Source organism: Engystomops pustulosus, chromosome 4 (genome assembly GCF_040894005.1).
Source record: "Engystomops pustulosus chromosome 4, aEngPut4.maternal, whole genome shotgun sequence".
NCBI lineage: Eukaryota > Metazoa > Chordata > Amphibia > Anura > Leptodactylidae > Engystomops > Engystomops pustulosus.
In genome coordinates, this window is record NC_092414.1 from 17,599,131 (window position 1) to 17,619,636 (window position 20,506).

Sequence of the window (20,506 nt, forward strand, 5' to 3'; positions counted from 1 at the left end):
CCTTTGTCACTCCCCGACGGTCGCTCATGGTCGGACTGCCCTTTTCATCTCTATGTAGCTGATCGAGATTTTCCGAGCACGACCGGCGGCTCCGGTTATCTCGGGGAATGACGAGGGGTCTGACCACGGTACGTCGGACTACCCTCAACCGATCAGCAAGTTAGACCTTATGCTGTGGGAAAAGCTACAGCTCAGCCCACAAAAAGCAAGCCCTCACACAGCTCCATAGACAGAATTATGACTAGTTACTGGAGTTAGAATTTCCAATACATTATATAAAACATAAAAGGGGCTGTCCTCTAATAATCAGCTGACCTGATTACTCCTTCTTTTAAAAAAAAAAATCAAGCCCTCATATGGCTATAATTCATAACCGAAAAGATAAAAATTCAGAGCATTAGAGGATCAACTAATGGTGAGCAAGCAGAAGGGAACCATTAAGGGTGATGATCAGGTAAAAGGCTCCTCCCACCCCAATTTTCTGAGTCTTAAAACTCCACTAATCCTGTCACATCCAGCCTTAATGGGGGAAAATCCTCAAGTTTTATGTTCTTAAAGGGATCCTATCAGTAGGTTTCTGGCCCCTGATCAATCAAAATGTACTATTCCATTGGTTGAGTTTAAGGCCCCCGATGCTGCTGATGGTTTCCCTTTAATTCAAGTTATATTTGGGTTCCCACCATCCAGCTTTCCCTTTAAACAGAGGGTCCCACATCTAGAAACCTCATCTCTAAACCCGAGTGAAGACCATCTACAGGGAGAATCTCGTACTCTGGAGGACCCAGCCCATCCATGACTAACAGGAAAAAATTCATAGATTTCAAAGTACGTTGTGTAATACCTAATTTCTCCTGCGGGGGTGCTGTAGGGAAACTGAACACCAGTTTAGAAGTCTCACACACAGATTATATCTGACCCACTTGGGGTTTTAGGAGTGAGAAAACCTAGGTATATCTTATTTTTCGGAGGGGATCTTCTAAAATAACCCTTTAAGATGATCAATTGAAATTTTTTTCAGGATCATCAGATACAAAAATCTCAAAATTTTAGAAGCAAATTGGGGGACTAGGTTACTAAAGTCGGATCTGTATGGGAGATGTATTACTAAGATATGACAGGAGAGGGCAGCAAAGAGGCAGGAATAAAATAGTACGGTCAGAGAGAGCTGGGAGTGAGGGTGTAGAGGGGTAGGTGGGTGCCAACCTGTCTGGAGTACATGTCCTGGTTAGGGGCTACATGACCTGTGCCGGGCAACAACCTCAGCCCTGCTACATCTCTATTACAGGTTAGACACACAGGTACAGGTGTCTGAGGGCCTCAGTGTATTACAGATCTGTAAAAACACATGGAAATAGCGCCCCTCTAGTACATAGACTGTACCTGGGATTGCAGCTAGTCACTTAAAGGGGTTGGCCACTTTACCTCATGTATTGTAAGTACCTTAAATGGCCGCCAAAAAAAAACCCTGATACAACAGTTTTTAAGGTGTTGGAAGGGGATGGTCACTTTACCTCATGTTTTATGTAATGTGTGTAAGTGTGTCGTCACATCAGGAAAATGTACCTCAGATGGCAGCAAAAATACCTGATACAACAGTTGTTAAGGTGTTAAAGGGGTTTCCCACTTTACCTCATGTTTTTTGTAATGTATATTGGTAAACTACCTCATATTATACATCTATTACTAGTTCTTCTTCGATTTTTACCACATGATTTGTCTTTTACCTCATCAGCCAGACATTCCTGTCCATAAAATGGCCGCACATGGAGGGTCATGGGATCTCTACCTGTCCATGAGGAATCACCCTGCCAGGACCTTAATTTTATATTCATGAATACTATCCTAAGGTCCTGGTGGGGTAATTGTTCCTGGACTGTTAGAGATCACATGACCCTGCATCTGCAGCCATTTTGTGGACAGGAATGTCTGGCTGATGAGGTAAAAGACAAATCTTGAGGTAAAAATCGGAGAACAACTAGTAATAGATGTATATATGGTAAACTACCTAATATTACACATTACAAAAAACATGAGGTAAAGTGGACAACCCCTTTAACACCTTAACAACGGTTGTATCAGGTATTTTTGGTACTTTTGGTAAATTTGGTAATTTAAGGTACATTTTCCTGATGTGACGACAGAAGATTGCAGGACATCGCGTCCTCCTGCTATCACAAAGCCCCAACACTAACACCCGGGATCGGAAAAGCTGTGCTTCCGGGTGTTTAACCCCTTAGACACCATGGTCCATGTTTGACAGCAGTGTCTAAGTGGGTGCAGGGGGAGTAAGCTCACTCTGCCGCCCATTAGCACCCTGCAGCAGCGATCACAGGGTGCGTCACAGGCAGCCCAGGGGTCCACTGAGGACTAAAAAAAAAACACACACACACACAAAATTTGCCCACCCCTTTAAAAGTAAAAACATAAAATAAACACACATTGGGGCACATTTACTATGGGTCCAAACGCCGCTTTTCTGTCGGGTTTCCCGAATTTTTCCGTTTTGCACTGAATTGCCCCAGGTTTTTGGCGCACGCGATCAGATTGTGTCGCATCGGCGCCAGCTTGGAAATTGGAAAGGAAATTGGACCCAAGATATTAGTGAATCGCGGCAGACCCGAATCCTCGTCGGATAGCCCGCGGCGGGATCGCGACGGGACGGGTAAGTAGTTCCACACCCGTACCAACCCAGGCTAAAAATCCTTGGTAGTATTTATCCCTTATGACAAAAAAGCATAAAAAAAGCAAAAAAGCAAAAAAATGGCGCCCGCATTGACATTTTTTAATCACACAAAAAATTCTATCAAACTTTAGGCAAAAAATAAGTCCCCACACGAGCACATTGATAATTAAAAAAAAAAATCAAAAGTTGTGACGGAAAAGGTTTTTTTTCCTCCTATAAGGACTTTATTATACAAATTAAGGAAATTTTTAAAAATCCTATACATTTGTGTGCGGATTGACCCAGAGAGAAAAAAAAAATTTATGTTTATTTAGGTTCCAGAAAAAAATTTATTAGAAAAAAAAAAATGCAGTAAAATTTTAGTTCTTTTTTAAAAAAATATTACACAGAGAAAGGGTTAATAAAAGTTCACCAATAGGACGTATGTAACCCAAAATTGTGCCATTACAAACTACATTTCTTCCCGAAAAAAAAAAAAAAAAAACAAGACCCCACAACGGCTTTGGTGAATGGAAAATATAAAAGTTGTAACTTGGAGAAGGCGAGAAAAACGGGAAAATAACCCGGGCATTAACGTGGAAAATGGGCCCGGAATTAAAGGGATTGTACAGAATTGAAATATAAACACGGACTGCTCAGGTTTAGATACAGCGCCACACTGGGTCACAAGGTTGTATCTGGTATTGCAACTAAAGTAACGTAAAAATGGATAAAACTGAGCTGCAATACCAGATACAACCTGTAAACCATGTGGGGCGCTGTTTCAAGAAGACAAAGAATTTTTACCTTTTATCTTGTTATAACAGAGGATGGAGCGGTTTAGAAAACGAAACAGCGCCGCCATTATCTATAGGCCATGTATGGTATTGCAGCGTTAATAGATATGTGTCACAGCTGCAATACTGCATATGGCCTATAGATAATGGTGGCGCTAAAGGTACAGAACTTTTCTCACATCTCATACAACTCTATAGAATGACCTGGAGAGAAAGGGGATGAGACCTCAGTGAGGATGACTACAGTCTGGCTGATAACAGATATATATCTGATATATATGAAACATATCTACAGATATAGCAGAGCCGGGTTGGTTATTTGGTACACTTCAATGACATACGTAGCAGAGCTGATGTCCTGTGTTATGCTGATGTAGCAGAGCTGAGCATGTCATACACAGACATCATTGAGTCATATGCACACACACACACACACATGCTGGTATAGCTGAGCTGAGTCGGTTGTCTTGAAACATGTAGCAGAGCTGAACTCGTTACTTTCTGCAAACAGACGTAGTAGAGCCGACATAGTCATTGGATGTAGCAGTGCCGAAATAGTCATTGCATGTAGCAGAGCTGACATAGTCATTGGATGTAGCAGAGCCGACATAGTCATGGGATGCAGCAGAGCAGACATAGTCATGGGATGCAGCAGAGCCGACATAGTCATGGGATGCAGCAGAGCCGACATAGTCATGGGATGCAGCAGAGCCGACATGGTCATTGGATGCAGCAGAGCCGACATGGTCATGGGATGCAGCAGAGCCGACATAGTCATTGGATGTAGCAGAGCCGACATAGTCATTGGATGCAGCAGTGCCGACATAGTCATTGGATGCAGCAGAGCCGACATAGTCATTGGATGCAGCAGAGCCGACATAGTCATTGGATGTAGCAGAGCCGACATAGTCATTGGATGCAGCAGAGCTGAGTTGGTCACTGGTCGTGAGTTATCCGGATCGTCTGACATTGGAGTCATAGGGCAAAAAAAGAAGTTCAATGACAAACTCGTCCCTGCTGCGTGTTTTGAGATTTAGAGCAGCGATCGCCGCTTCCTTTTCTACGCCATAAAGCGATGTTTTTTTGTTACTACCCCCCCCCCCCCTCTGTGCTAATAAGCGGGCGGCGTGTATAGGTGCGACTATAGGGGGTGCGCGGGGAGCGGTGTCAATCATCTTGGGCATCCACACCCCCCGTATCCAGACACCAGCCGCGCTCTCCTCCAGCACATGAGACTCGCGGCTGTCAGCGAGGAAGGACCCGCTCCTCCGCCACCGCCTCCCGGACAAAAGCTTCTGTCACCCGTGCGGAGGTCAGTGCCCTGCAGGGGGCGTCACTTCTTTCATTGTGTATTGTGGGGGGGGGATCTTGAATTTAATGACCTTATTATATGTGATCAGGGTGATCGCCGCCAGCGGTTAGGATCGACTCTGCTGCCACAAAGTGTAGAACCGCTGCAAAGATGCGGACAATAAGTCCCAGGTGCGGATTGTGGCGGCACAGTTTGATCCGTAACTTCCCGGCTGGGGCTTATTGTCTTTACACGGGGAACGGCGTCTGCCAGGGGAGATGCCAGCCCGATACTATGCCAGTCTTAAAGGGACGGTACCCAAATTTATCAAATCACCTGGAGAAGGGAATATTGGTGGCAACCCCCGTGTTATCCCAGCTGTCACACAGGACCACAAGCAGCATCTGACTTTACCCGCATGCTAATGGCTAAAATTTAATTTATACTAATTAAATTGCGATTCAGGGGTCATCACCCAGCTTTCCCAGGACCCTGAGCAACATCTAACTTTTTACTGTTGTGTACAATTGAATGTAATTTAATAGATTCATTTATCCAATTGATTTTATTTCATTTTATTGCCATTATGGGAGGTGATCACTCAGCTTTCCCGGGACCCTGAATAACAGATACATTTTGCCATTTTTATTAAATGTATGTACGTAACATTTAAGTTACTTGTCGTTCAGGTTTTGAGGAAAGCTGTGTGATGGACGCTAGTGGGTCACATTATGGAGCAGGTATAGGGGTAATAATTCAGCTTTCCCAGGACCATGAATAACAGATACACATGTTTTTTTTTAAAGAAATAGATGTACATAACATACACGTTACTTGTCATTCAGGTTCCGAGGAAAGCTGTGTGATAGACACTATAATTGGTGACATTATAGAGCAGATATAGGGGTAATCACTCAGCTTTCCCAGGATTCTGGTTAACAGACACACATATTTTTATTAAGTAGATTAGTAAATAGATGGATGAAACATTGATGTTATCCGTCATTCAGGTTCTGAGGAAAGCTGTGTGATAGACACTTGTGGGTGACATTATAGAGCAGGTATAGGGGTAATCACTCAGCTTTCCCAGGATCCTGAATTACAAATACATCTATTTTTGGATGGAATATACAAATATGTACGTATTTAAAGAATGTCAAATGCCCTTCCGTTTCTGAGAAGAGCTGGGTGACCACTTATAGTTGACATAACACATATGGGGTTACCACTCAGCTTTCCAGGAACCCCGATGGGTATAATTGTCTGCCTTTCCATGGAACATAATTTTTCATAATTGTATACACGGGAAAGGTGATCACTCAACTTTTCCAGGACCCTGATCGGTGTATATTAAAGTAAAAGGGAAATGTTAAAATATTGCAAATCTGTGTCATTCAGAATCCACAGAAAGCTGGGGATAGTTGCTACTTCAATGCTCGTCACTCAACTTTCCGCATACCCTAAACGACATGCACATAAAAGTTATCCAGCTTTCCATGGATTGTGAGTGGCTTAAGAGGCACTAATGGAGTTATTATCCAGCTTTCTATGGACCCTGAATGGTTATGTACAACTACATGATTACAAAATTACTAGATTTATGCCGTTCAGCATCTGTGGAAAGTTAGGGACAACCTATTGGGGCAGCGTCATCACACAGCTTTCCGGGAACCCTGAGCGGCATGTTAGCAGCCATTATGCTGCTTATAGAATTAATTACTCAGCTTTCCTCACATCCTGAATGGGATTATACACAACAGATCCAGATTTCAGTGCCATTCAGGGTTCATGGAAAGTTGGGTCACACCCATTTTCAGTGCGGATTACTGTGCTCATAGACGCGTCATTAAACTTTCCACATATGTCTATAAAAGGACCTTACATATTAGGATTTGTGGAAAGTTGGGTGAAGGCCCCTAAGGGAAGAGGATGCAATGAGAAGGATACTTTGCAGTTTGGATTTTGCACATCCCCTTTAAGGTCACAATACCCCTTTAAAAACAGGGACACTCCAGACTCTTTAACTCAAACTCCTTGGTGTCATGCACCATATGGCGGTATTATTTAGGTATTGGATGTTTGGTATTCTGTGGTTACTATATGGCAGGATTATGTGGGCTCTTTGAGTCACTATTATTTGTATATTTTGTTAAAAGGGGTTGTCCAGATTTCAGTTCTTTCTGGACAATCCCTTTAAGAGGCACCATCATGTAATTTATTGACTTCAGCTGAAGCCCAAAACAGCTGTAAATAAATGTGCACTTCTAAGTAAATGTTATTACAGGTTGTGCATTGCGATATTATTGCACCATATGGCGGCATTATACGGCCTAATGTTATAATTAAGGGGACGGCTTCTTCTCTTGTTGCTTTAAAGAAGAGCCGAACCCCAGAATCCCCTTTGATGTCATATTTCCCATTTTTATTTTTGGACTCCTGGTGTAGTGAGGGAACTTCCCCTTTAAGTCGCCCCTTTAAGTCGTCCATTCTGCTTCTATTAGACTGTGTCATGCTGGGTGAGAGCGTTCAATGCACACAGCTGGAGCTAGGTCAACCACGTGGCGGCACTATTACACGACTCTCAGTATTGCTCCCTGATGGGAATTGCATAGTGTAAGGTATACGGTAACCAAACTACCGTATACTACACACAGTCCTAAAAACCCAATACATGGATGTGCCCGTAGCCGTATTCTGACCATATATGTCCACTAAGTGCTCACAACGTTACATTAATACCGCCATATACTCATAACATGGATCCCTTCTTGACTACCTCGCGTACTTGTAGGTTTTTGACAACTTACAGTAATGCCGCCACATGGTGCTGTAAATAATACGGCTATATTATGCCCAAAAATTCTTTAAAAACCTCAAAATAATACAGTTAAAACGGTGTCTATGGAATGGTGGCACAACCTCCCGACTAATATTGGACGATAGGGAAATAATTCTGCACGAAAGTAAAGGAAATACTACTGCCATACAAAAGATCAACTACAAATAATAGCGCCATTGCGTTCCTAAGTAATGCTGCCAGATAACACACCACTACTGGTATCACCATATATAATGCCTCTTTTGCAAGTTATTACGGTATTATTTTTGCACTATATGGGAGAATTACATAGTACAGCACACATCATTTCGAAAACGTCTATGTAGGAGTTGTACTTGGTCACAATATATATATTTTTTTTACACTATTTGGCGGTATTATTAACCAAGTATTAATCAGTAATGAGCTATGAGGATATAAAGCCGTCATATTTGGCCTCTCAAGTCAACTTTCATGCGGCCGTAAAGCATGAACTGTCTCAAAACCTAACTGGAGGACTCGTAGACATAAACCTCCTGAGGCCTGTGATATAAAGGGTTGTTGAAGTCAGACTATCCCTTTAAGTTACTTCATCTGTCAAGGCGAGAGTGACGACACAGAGTGTCCCCATCTCTGGGGGAGATCTCCTTCACATACAAACACAGTACAAGAATTTTTAATTACGGTGTAATACCTCATTTCTCCTGTGGGAGTGCTGTGGGGAAATGAAACACTTGATGCCAGGTTCTCTAACATATCACAGTTGATCGCTGGTGGTGCCAGCAGTGATTTGTATTGAAGAGAGTGACTACACATCGCGATGGGCATTTTGCACACCAGTCTTGATGACGCCCGGGGCCACATGACTCCGCAAGCCTGAGCACATATCTACAACACTAAGAAGCTAGTATAGACGTCAGCCATGTTTTACCTCAGTAAAAAAAGATATAAATAAGTCGCAAGTGGCCCCGCCAATATCACACCTTCATCGTGTCTATCCAAACGACGCAAAATTTTTAGTTTTCAGTCACCTTTTACCTCAGAAAATTTGATTAAAAGTTGATAAACATGGCAGAGGTAAGATACCCCGTACTTGCTATACCTCCAATAGAAACAAAAAAACCCATCTATGCAGAAAATGTTCGATTTCAGTCATCATTTACCTCAGTAAAGGTTCATAAAAGATAATAAATAAGCAAAAATTTTAAGATTTCAGTCAGCTTTTTACCTTAGTAAGCTTGCTTAAAAGATGATAAATATGGCTGAGGTGAGTTAGCCTAAGGCCGGCGCCACACAGGGCGCTTTGTCTGCGCTTGCAAACGCAAACACAGACAAAGTCGCGCCCACCGGGGCGGGCCTCGGCCTGATCGCATCGGCGTTTCTATGGAAACAAAGCGCCCTGTGTGGCGCCGGCCTAAGGCTGCATTCACACTGCCGCAAAGAGGACGTATATACGGCCGACGTACGTCCCCCATAGACGGCAATGGGCACAGGGCGCCCTACGGGAGCGGTACGGTGCTGCACACGTGCGGCACCGTACCGCTCTGTACCCCGGAAAAAGTTAGGACATGTCCTTTCTCCGTAGTACGGCACCGTGCGCCATGTGTTCCTATGGAGAGGGGCGGGGGTGAACTGCACTCACCTCCTCTCCCCATGCGCTGCCGTTGCCCGCCGTGCTACGGCAGCGTAAAACCTGTCAAAAACGGATGTGTTTTAAAAAAAAAAGGATGCGTTTTTTAACTGACTTTTTAAAAACGGGTTCAAAACGCCATGTGTGGCATCACCCTAACCATTTCATGCCCATATCACGCCTTCACCGTGTCTCCATCCCATCTGCACAAAATTTTTAGAATTCAGTCACCTTTTACCTCACAAATTTGGATTAAAAGTCTATAAACATGGCAGAAGTAAGATACCCCGTCCTTGCTACACCTCCAATAGAAACAGAAAAACTTAATCTATGCAGAAAATGTTCGATTTCAGTCATCATTTACCTCAGTTAACTTGCATAAAAGATAATAAATAAGATGTTGCATTGGTGGTCCTTTGCCATGCCTCAAATATCAGCAAACAAACCCATTTGCGCAAAACTTTTTCGATTTGAGTCATCTTTTTACTTCAGTAACCTTGCTTAAAAGACGATAAATATGGCGTAGGATAGTGGCCTCGCCCATTACCGCGCCTCGAATGGCGGCGGAAAAACTCCAACTGCCAAAATGTTTAAATTTCATCCATCTTTTACCTCAGGAAAGGCTTCTAAAACGTGATAAATCTGATGTGGGCCGATGGTGTAGTACATCATTCCTCCTGTGGGAGCGCTGTAGGGAATGACGGTAACCTAACCATTTCATGCCTTTGCCACGATATCAGCAAACAAACCCATTTGCGCAAAACTTTTTTGATTTGAGTCACCTTTTTACCTCAGTAACCTTGCTTAAAAGATGATAAATATGGTGTAGGAAAGTGGCCTCGCCCATTACCGCACCTCGAATGGCGGCGGAAAAACTCCAACTGCCAAAATGTTTAAATTTCATCCATCTTTTACCTCAGGAAACGCTCCTAAAGCGTGATAAATCTGGTGTAGGCCGGTGGTGTAGTACATCATTCCTCCTGTGGGAGCGCTGTAGGGAGATGAGACACTTCTACACCAGTTTTTGTGTGGTAATTTTCATTCATTTAGATTAATCTAAGTCTTGTCAACATGGCGCGGTGTGTGTTGACGCTGCACACCACGGAGGCCCCTAGTCGTCAGTAACGGAACGGATCCGAAATTGAATAGTGAGAGTGATTACTCTCCCCGTGAGCAGCTCCGCGCCTTCCTACGACAGAAGTCAGAATTCCCAGCCATAAATATCGTGCGGCGACATCCCGCTATTAAAATCTCACTAACAGAAACATATGCTGCCGCTAATGAGGTCTGGGGGCTGTCTGGTCCTCCAGCAGCCGCCGCCGCCGCAGAACAAAATGCCTCCGCTGCATAATCAGGAGAGAGACGGCACAGGTCACCGCGAAAAAATACTGTCAAATCTGCAAAACTTCTTCATTTTTTCCCTTCATTTATCCCATTAAATTTTGGCTTCTTCATTCCTCCTTCTTCCGTATGAAACTTTGATGTCTGGTTTTTCGGAGTCTCCCTTTTTAGAGTTTGTTTAGGGCCGTTGATGGGGTTTGTTAAAGGGGTACGGACAATCGTAAGGCCCTAATAGCAAATTGTCCCCATTTTTCAGATGGAAAGAGGCAGTGGGGGTCATTTACTAAGCGCCCGATTCGTGTTTTCCCGACGTGTTACCCGAATATTTCCGATTTGCGCCGATTTCCCCTGAATTGCCCCGGGATTTTGGCGCACGCGATCAGATTGTGGCGCATCGGCACTGGCATGCACGCAACGGAAATCGGGGGGCGCATTTAAAAAAAAAAATCTGTCGCGGAGCTTGCACTTACCTTCACTCAGCCCGGCTCGGTGAACTCCAGCGCGTTCTGATGCTTTTCAGCGCAGCAGCGCCACCTGGTGGACGGCGGAGGAACTACCTTAATAAATCCCGGCCGGACCCGAATCCACCGGAGAGAACGCACCGCTGGATCGCGAATGGACCGGGTAAGTAAATCTGCCCCAATGTTTTATCTCCCTGCGCTGCCCCCGGAGGGGAGATTGTGTATTACACTGTGCCTATTAAAATCAATGGGTGGTGTAGGTAATGCAAGGCAGGACAGGTCTTCCAGACTGATAGACGCTCTTTGTAGCTGCACTTCACCCTGGCCAAGAGATTAGGGGCCTAGACAGAGTACATCTCCCCATAAAAGGGGTAATCCTAAAACTTATTGGAACTTTTTGAACAATCTCTATGATGATTTTTGAAATTCTTAAGTGTTCAGATGTCAATTATGACCAACCTGGCAGCAAGTGTTTGATTGCTCTGCACTGCCCCCGGAGGGGAGATTCTGTATTACACATTGCTCATTGAAAACAGTAGGTTGGCTAAGTAATACAGGACAGCACAGGTCCTCCGGAGTGAGAGATGCTCTTTGTAACCCCTATTCTCAAAAAAGGGGGTGTAACAAAATAGCCCCATCTCCTTAGGGTTATGAGAACCTCTCCTCTTACACTTATACTTGAAGATGCTCCAGGTCCTTCAGAGTCTGAGTAATTGGGAGGAGGAGAAAATCATCCCTTTAACTAGTCTATGAGGATGAGGGGGGACACAAAAGCTTACAGTCTATGAGGATGAGGAGGTGACACAAGAGCTTACAGTCTATGAGGATGAGGGGGGGGGGGGGACACAAGAGCTTACAGTCTATGAGGATGAGGGGGTGACACAAGAGCTTACAGTCTATGAGCATGAGGGGGTGACACAAGAGCTTACAGTCTATGAGGATGAGGGGTGACACAAGTGCTTACAGTCTATGAGCATGAGGGGGTGACACAAGAGCTTACAGTCTATGAGGATGAGAGGATGACACAAGAGCTTACAGTCTATGAGGATGAGGGGGTGACACAAGAGCTTACAGACTATGAGGATGAGGGGGTGACACAAGAGCTTACAGTCTATGAGGATGAGGGGGGGGACACAAGAGCTTACAGTCTATGAGGATGAGGGGGGGACACAAGAGCTTACAGTCTATGAGGATGAGGAGGGACACAAGATCTTACAGCCTATGAGAATGAGGGGGGGGACACAGGAGCTTACAGCCTATGAGAATGAGGGGGGGACACAGGAGCTTACAGCCTATGAGGATGAGGGGTGACACAAGAGCTTACAGTCTATGAGAATGAGGTGGTGACACAAGAGCTTACAGTCTATGAGGATGAGGGGGTGACACAAGAGCTTACAGTCTATGAGGATGAGGGGGTGACACAAGAGCTTACAGTCTATGAGGATGAAAGGGTGACACAAGAGCTTACAGTCTATGAGGATGAGGGGGGTGACACAAGAGCTTACAGTCTATGAGGATGAGGGGGTGACACAAGAGCTTACAGTCTATGAGGATGAGGGGGTGACACAAGAGCTTACAGCCTATGAGGATGAGGGGTGACACAAGAGCTTACAGCCTATGAGGATGAGGGGGTGACACAAGAGCTTACAGTCTATGAGGATGAGGGGGTGACACAAGAGCTTACAGTCTATGAGGATGAGGGGGTGACACAAGAGCTTACAGTCTATGAGGATGAGGGGTGACACAAGAGCTTACAGACTATGATAATGAGGGGGTGACACAAGAGCTTACAGTCTATGAGAATGAGGGGGTGACACAAGAGCTTACAGCCTATGAGGATGAGGGGGTGACACCAGAGCTTACAGTCTATGAGGATGAGGGGGTGACACAAGAGCTTACAGTCTATGAGGATGAGGAGGTGACACAAGAGCTTACAGACTATGAGGATGAGGGGGTGACACAAGAGCTTACAGTCTATGAGGATGAGGAGGTGACACAAGAGCTTACAGACTATGAGGATGAGGGGGTGACACAAGAGCTTACAGTCTATGAGGATGAGGGGGTGACACAAGAGCTTACAGTCTATGAGGATGAGGGGGGGCACAAGAGCTTACAGTCTATGAGAATGAGGGGGTGACACAAGAGCTTACAGACTATGAGGATGAGGGGGTGACACAAGAGCTTACAGTCTATGAGGATGAGGGGGACACAAGAGCTTACAGACTATGAGGATGAGGGGGTGACACAAGAGCTTACAGTCTATGAGGATGAGGGGGGGGCACAAGAGCTTACAGTCTATGAGGATGAGGAGGTGACACAAGAGCTTACAGTCTATGAGCATGAGGGGTGACACAAGAGCTTACAGTCTATGAGGATGAGGGGGTGACACAAGAGCCTACAGTCTATGAGGAGGAGGGTGACACAAGAGCTTACAGTCTATGAGGATGAGGGGGGGGGGACACAAGAGCTTACAGTCTATGAGGATGGAGGGGGTGACACAAGAGCTTACAGTCTATGAGGATGAGGGGGTGACACAAGAGCTTACAGTCTATGAGGATGAGGGGGGGACACAAGAGCTTACAGTCTATGAGGATGAGGGGTGACACAAGAGCTTACAGTCTATGAGGATGAGGGGGGGGACACAAGAGCTTACAGTCTATGAGGATGAGGGGGTGACACAAGACACAAGTGAAAGTGACTGCAGGGACACCTGGAGGTTGGTACATATCTGGTGCCGGATAACAGACAGTAGGAGGACACAGGGCGGGTTAGTAGAGAGTTGACGTTTCATGCAGTTAGTGATAACTGCTGCCTCGGGGTCGGGTCGCTTAGTAGATGGTGGAAAAAAAACCCTCAATTAAAAATCTTCTCCCATTCTTAGCATCTGACGGTAATTATGTTTTCTGGGGGGGGGGGGGGGGGGAGAAAAAAAAAACTTACCTTCTGTTGGAAAAAACAAAGCTCTGTCATTTTAGTGCCGCTTTTTAGCACCGTTTAAAAGCTCGCCGCCTGTCATGTATGGACACGGAAAATTACATTTCCTTTTTTTTTTTTTTTTTTTATCTCCATGCGGAATTTTTTGTATTTAAATTTTTTTTTTTTTTTACAACACCCATTAATATAAAAGATTGGAGAAAAACTAATTGCAGTAAGCGGCGGAGGATCGAGCTAAAATAATATTTAAAACGGATTTCAATTGGCAGAAAAAGCAAAAAAATTAGATTTTTTTTTAAATTAACCCCTCGTTTTCCAGGTTTTTTTTTTTTGGTTTGGTAAATTGAGAGTTAAAAAAATGTGAAGAAATTATGACACAACAGATTACGCCTTAAAGGTGACAATTAACCGCCGGCTTTGTAATTATATAAATGCCCGCCCCCCCCCCCCGCCTTCCCCCGTTTCATAAATACCCCCCCCCCCCCTATTTCTCACATGGATTATGTGTGAATTTTTTTTTGTTGTTTGTAGGATTTCGAGGAGGGGAGTGTGTGTGTGTGTCGTAGACGGAGAAGATGACATCCTTGTCTCTCATCGGGGTGGGAAGATAGCAGGGACAATCGGATGAAAATAAAAACCCGGGACGGCACAGCGACGATGGCGTACACCCACTCGCACATCATGGCATCCAGGAGGCATCCGCCAAGTCGAGTCATTATCGAACTAGACGAGTACAGCTCCAACCCCACACAGGCGTTCACCTTCTACAACATCAACCAGGGACGATTCCAGCCACCACATGTGCAAATGTGAGTAACCAACGAGGGAAAAAACACTAAAAGTGCAGGGGTTTTTATAAAAAAAAAATATTACGCTAAAATTACTGATAATTGTATAGTGCGAATGGAGGGGAGGACTGACTGCACGGACTTAGCGATAGAAGGACTTCTACTTCTTCTACCGGTGTCTATAGATAGTCCTGTGTGTGCCGCTCCCCGACTTCTCCGACCTAAAACTTATCTACGGTGTAGTTTCTTCATCATGTCTGGAATGTTTTTACAAGGAAGCAAGAAAGATAAGAAAAATTAGATACCGTAAATGGATAGATAGAACGTTTAGATACACAATAGAAATGAGATCAATAGATAGAAGAGAGAGAAATAGATAGATATGAGATAGATAGATAGATAGATAGATATGAGATAGATAGATAGATATGAGATAGATAGATATGAGATAGATAGATAGATAGATAGATAGATAGATAGAAATGAGATAGATATATATGAGATAGATATGAGATAGATAAATAGATATGAGATAGATAGATAGATAGATATGAGATAGATAGATATGAGATAGATATGAGATAGATAGATATGAGATAGATAGATAGATAGATATGAGATAGATAGATAGATAGATAGATAGATAGATATGAGATAGATAGATAGATATGAGATAGATAGATAGATAGATAGATATGAGATAGATAGATAGATATGAGATAGATAGATATGAGATAGATAGATAGATATGAGATAGATAGATAGATAGATAGATATGAGATAGATATGAGATAGATAGATATGAGATAGATAGATATGAGATAGATAGATAGATATGAGATAGATAGATAGATAGATATGAGATAGATAGATAGATATGAGATAGATAGATAGATAGATAGATATGAGATAGATATATATGAGATAGATATGAGATAGATAGATAGATATGAGATAGATAGATAGATATGAGATAAATAGATATGAGATAGATAGATAGATAGATATGAGATAAATAGATATGAGATAGATATGAGATAGATAGATATGAAATAGATAGATATGAGATAGATAGATAGATAGATAGATAGATAGATATGAGATAGATAGATAGATAGATAGATATGAGATAGATAGATATGAGATAGATAGATAGATAGATAGATATGAGATAGATAGATATGAGATAGATAGATAGATATGAGATAGATAGATAGATATGAGATAGATAGATATGAGATAGATAGATATGAGATAGATAGATAGATATGAAATAAATAGATATGAGATAGATAGATAGATAGATAGATAGATATGAGATAGATATGAGATAGATACATATGAGATAGATATAAGATAGATAGATATGAGATAGATATGAGATAAATAGATATGATATAGATAGATAGATAGATACATATGAGATAGATAGATAGATAGATAGATAGATATGAGATAGATAGATAGGAGATAGATAGATAGATATGACATAGATAGATAGATAGATAGATAGATAGATATGAGATATATAGATATGAGATAGATAGATAGATAGATATGAGATAGATAGATAGATAGATAGATATGAGATAGATAGATAGATAGATAGATAGATAGATAGATAGATATGAGATTAGTTGGGGGAGAGAAACATCAGGATGTCTGCAAATATTGTTTGACAAAAATAGTAGACGTCTGGAACAATTTTAAGTTTTATCTTCTATCTCTCAACTATCTATCTATCTATCTCATATCTATCTCATATCTCTCTATCTATCTATCTATCTATCTATCTATCTATCTCATATATATCTCATATCTATCTCATATCTATCTATCTCATATATATCTCATATCTATCTATCTATCTATCTCATATCTGACACTTCTAAGACACCAGTAATAACTATAGACGAGGAGTAATAATAAGATAATGGGCGGCGCTGTCTTCCTGAGGAATACGAGGAGCTGAGCTCCGGGTTTATGTCTCGTATATTTTCTCATCATTTCTTCATGTGTCTGAACGTTGATATATCAAACCCCCCCCCCCCCCCCCCCCGTCTTACGCAGCGAGGAATTATTGTTATAGATGTTTCCAAAAGTATTTATTATGTTCCATAAATACGCGCGAGCGCCGCGGTGATAAATCCGGAATAAAGCAGGACGGATGCTCGCCTGTCAGCGAGGAGAAGGATGGGTCTGTGCGCAGTCACATCACACGAGCAGAACTAGGACCATTGGAAGAAATATTGGGTTTTTGTTGTGTTTTATATAGTTATTCAGTTAGAAGGGATTGATCATCGTTACATTCTATGAGGTTCTTATCCGATTTTTGTATTGGGGCCCAGCATTTTTTTATGTTACGTCCCAGCCGGTCAATAAGAGACCCAAACTCCTTTGTGGGTAGCCCCCCCCACCCCCAGACATTACATGGTAGACACTGACATTCACCCATACAACGAATGGACCTTATAATGGATAACAAGGGGGTAAATTTGGTTCCCATCGCGGTCCCCTTTATTTACAGAATCGGAAGCCTAACTTCTAGGAATCTGTACAACCCCTATAGGGCAAGGAATGGGAATAATGAACACATCCTCAATCCAGCTCCCGGTTTTTGGGCCTGGGACCATCCAAAAGTTCCACACGATCAGGGATCTAGCTTCAACCAATGATTGACCTCCTCAGAGGCCAATGATCTCATGACCCCAGCCACCTAGGAATCTGGAAATCTCCTTTTGAAGCAGTTGAATCTTAAAGGAGTTTTCCATATTAATGGAGGTTGGGGTAAGATGATAAGAATAATACATACTAACCCTGCTCTGGTTCATGGTTCCTGTCCTGCTCCGTTACTTCTGGTCTGAGGCCTGGGCCCAAGATCCACTCTATGTAATGAGTTGCTTACTTGGACCAGACGACAAGACAGGAAGTCAAATCCCCTAAGAAACGGAAGTGACATCACTTCCTGTGTTGTCCTGTGTTGAGAGGAGGCCACTCTTTGGATGAAGTAGGTCCCAAGACCTCCCGAAACTTATAGTCAGGTGCAAGATACTCAGGAACTAGAGCGGGAGGGGGGAAGTGTTCTTTTTTTTCCCCCACTTTCTCCCCGGGGGGGATGTCTTTATTAATGGAAAACCCCTTTAATGCAAAATCTGTAGAATAAATCGTCTCTATCAGCCATGATGTCACCATAATAACACGTCCTCTTCTCTTCCATGCGTTTTCCCTCTCTTAAAGGGGTAGTCCAATTTTGAAAATGTATTCTTACCCACCCTATTGGGCGAAAAGAGAGGGGGTTCTTCTGCTCAATATCCAAATTTCACAAATAGTAGTGGTTCCCCTTAAACATCTCTCACTATGGAAGACCTGTCCTGTCCGGTATTACATAGACAACACACTGGGGGTCATTTACTAAGGGCCCGATTCGCGTTTTCCCGACGTGTTAGCCGAATATTTCCGATTTGCGCCGATTCTCCCTGAATTGCCCCGGGATTTTGGCGCACGCGATCGGATTGTGGCGCATCGGCGCTGGCATGCACGCGACGGAAATCGGGTGGCGTGGACGAACAAAAACCCGACGGATTCGGAAAAACCGCCGCATTTAAAACAAAAAAAGTGTTGCGGAGCTTGCACTTACCTTCACTAGGAATAGGCCGGTGAACTTGAGTGCGTTCCGATGCTCTTCAGCGCAGCAGCGCCACCTGGTGGACGTCGGAGGAACTGCCTTAATGAATCCCGGCCAGACCCGAATCCACTGCAGAGAACGCGCTGCTGGATCGCGAATGGACCGGATAAGTAAATCTGCCCCACTGATTTGATTGGACATTGTGTAATTCCTCATTCTCCCTGTAGGGGAGCTGTTGGGAAGTTCTATACCTATTAACAGGTCAATCACCAGCGATCACTGGGATTCCCAGTAAAAGGAGATTTTGCCATCTGTTTAGATAAATGGGTTTTCTATAGAACTTTCCATCATTCTTTGGTGGGAGTCCTAGGGATACAGACACACTAAACCTCGGCCCCTATATTCAGATACTTACCCCCCCGTTCTTCTATAGATGGGACTTCTGACCTTCCCGCTGCTTTCCGCCGTATGTGTCAGGATTCCTTCGCTCTCTTACATTAATGAAGCCCCCGCAGAGGTTTTATTGAATTCCTTCTAGGTGCAATGTAAGAATAAAGGTTAATCTTGTCGGAAGAAGATGTAATTAACCCCGTCAGTGCAGCGGCCTCTGATACCCCCGGATTCACACTAATTAAAACCCTCTGCTCTTTGTGGTAACTGGAGTAAATTATCACCAATTACAACGCGATTTGGAGCATCTTCATCAACAGCCTCTTGTTAGACGCCGCGTTCAGTCATTATTCAGGAAGCAAAGGCTTTCATATGCTGCCAGACTAATTATTTCTCTTAAAGGAGACATCACTCAGTGGTATGAGAGGAAGGACTGCAGGAGATAGATATCCGAGACAAATATGAGAGAGAGATAGATATGAGATATAGATAGATATACATATGAGTGATAGATATGAGTAATAGATATAGATATAAGCGATAGATATAGATAGATATGAGTGATAGATATAGATAGATATGAGTGATAGATATAGATAGATATGAGTGATAGATATAGATAGATATAGATATGTATGATAGATATAGATGTAGATATGAGATAGATATGAGATAGATAGATATGAGATAGATAGATAGATATGAGATAGATAGATAGATATGAGATAGATAGATAGATAGATAGATAGATATGAGATAGATAGATATGAGATAGATATGAGATAGATAGATATGAGATAGATAGATATGAGATAGATAGATAGATAGATAGGAGATAGATAGATAGGAGATAGATAGATAGATAGATAGATAGATAGATAGATAGATAGATATGAGATAGATAGATAGATAGATAGATAGATATGAGATAGATAGATAGGTAGATATGAGATAGATATGAGATAGATAGATATATATGAGATAGATAGATAGATAGATAGGAGATAGATAGATATGAGATAGATATGAGATAGATAGATATGAGATAGATAGATAGATAGATAGATAGATAGATATGAGATAGATAGATAGATAGATATGAGATAGATAGATAGATAGATATGAGATAGATAGATAGATATGAGATAGATAGATAGATAGATATGAGATAGATAGATATGAGATAGATAGATAGATATGAGATAGATAGATAGATAGATAGATATGAGATAGATAGATAGAGAGATAGATAGATATGAGATAGATATGAGATAGATAGATAGATAGATAGATAGATAGATATGAGATAGATAGATAGATAGATAGATAGATAGATAGATATGAGATAGATAGATGATAGATAGATATGAGATAGATAGATAGATAGATATGAGATAGATAGATAGATAGATATGAGATAGATAGATAGATAGATATGAGATAGATAGATAGATATGAGATAGATAGATAGATATGAGATAGATAGATATGAGATAGATAGATAGATAGATATGAGATAGATAGATAGATAGATAGATATGAGATAGATAGATAGATATGAGATAGATATATAGATATGAGATAGATATATAGATATGAGATAGATAGATATAGATAGATATAGATAGATATGAGATAGATAGATAGATAGATGGATAGATATGAGATAGATAGATAGATAGATGGATAGATATGAGATAGATAGATAGGATGGATGTATACATAGATGTAGCACAGATAGCCCTTGTGTAATGTATATATTGCTCGGT

At 42.3% G+C, this 20,506-nt stretch overlaps 1 protein-coding gene across 4 annotated transcripts in view; it reads left to right on the forward strand.

The window, feature by feature from the left end:
- Nucleotides 1–1,251: 1,251 nt before the first annotated feature.
- Nucleotides 1,252–20,506, forward strand: part of MPPED1 (metallophosphoesterase domain containing 1) — a 41,632-nt gene continuing 22,377 nt past the window's right edge. For 2 of the 4 annotated variants that reach the window (XM_072145357.1, XM_072145358.1), the window contains exons 1-2: nucleotides 4,624–4,771; nucleotides 14,466–14,743. In XM_072145357.1, the coding sequence (XP_072001458.1) occupies nucleotides 14,559–14,743 (185 nt within the window). In that variant the 5' untranslated portion in view covers nucleotides 4,624–4,771; nucleotides 14,466–14,558. Of the gene's footprint in view, nucleotides 1,286–4,597; nucleotides 4,772–14,465; nucleotides 14,744–20,506 lie in introns of those variants that run through there. The other 2 variants (XM_072145359.1, XM_072145360.1) reach the window with 2 other exon arrangements.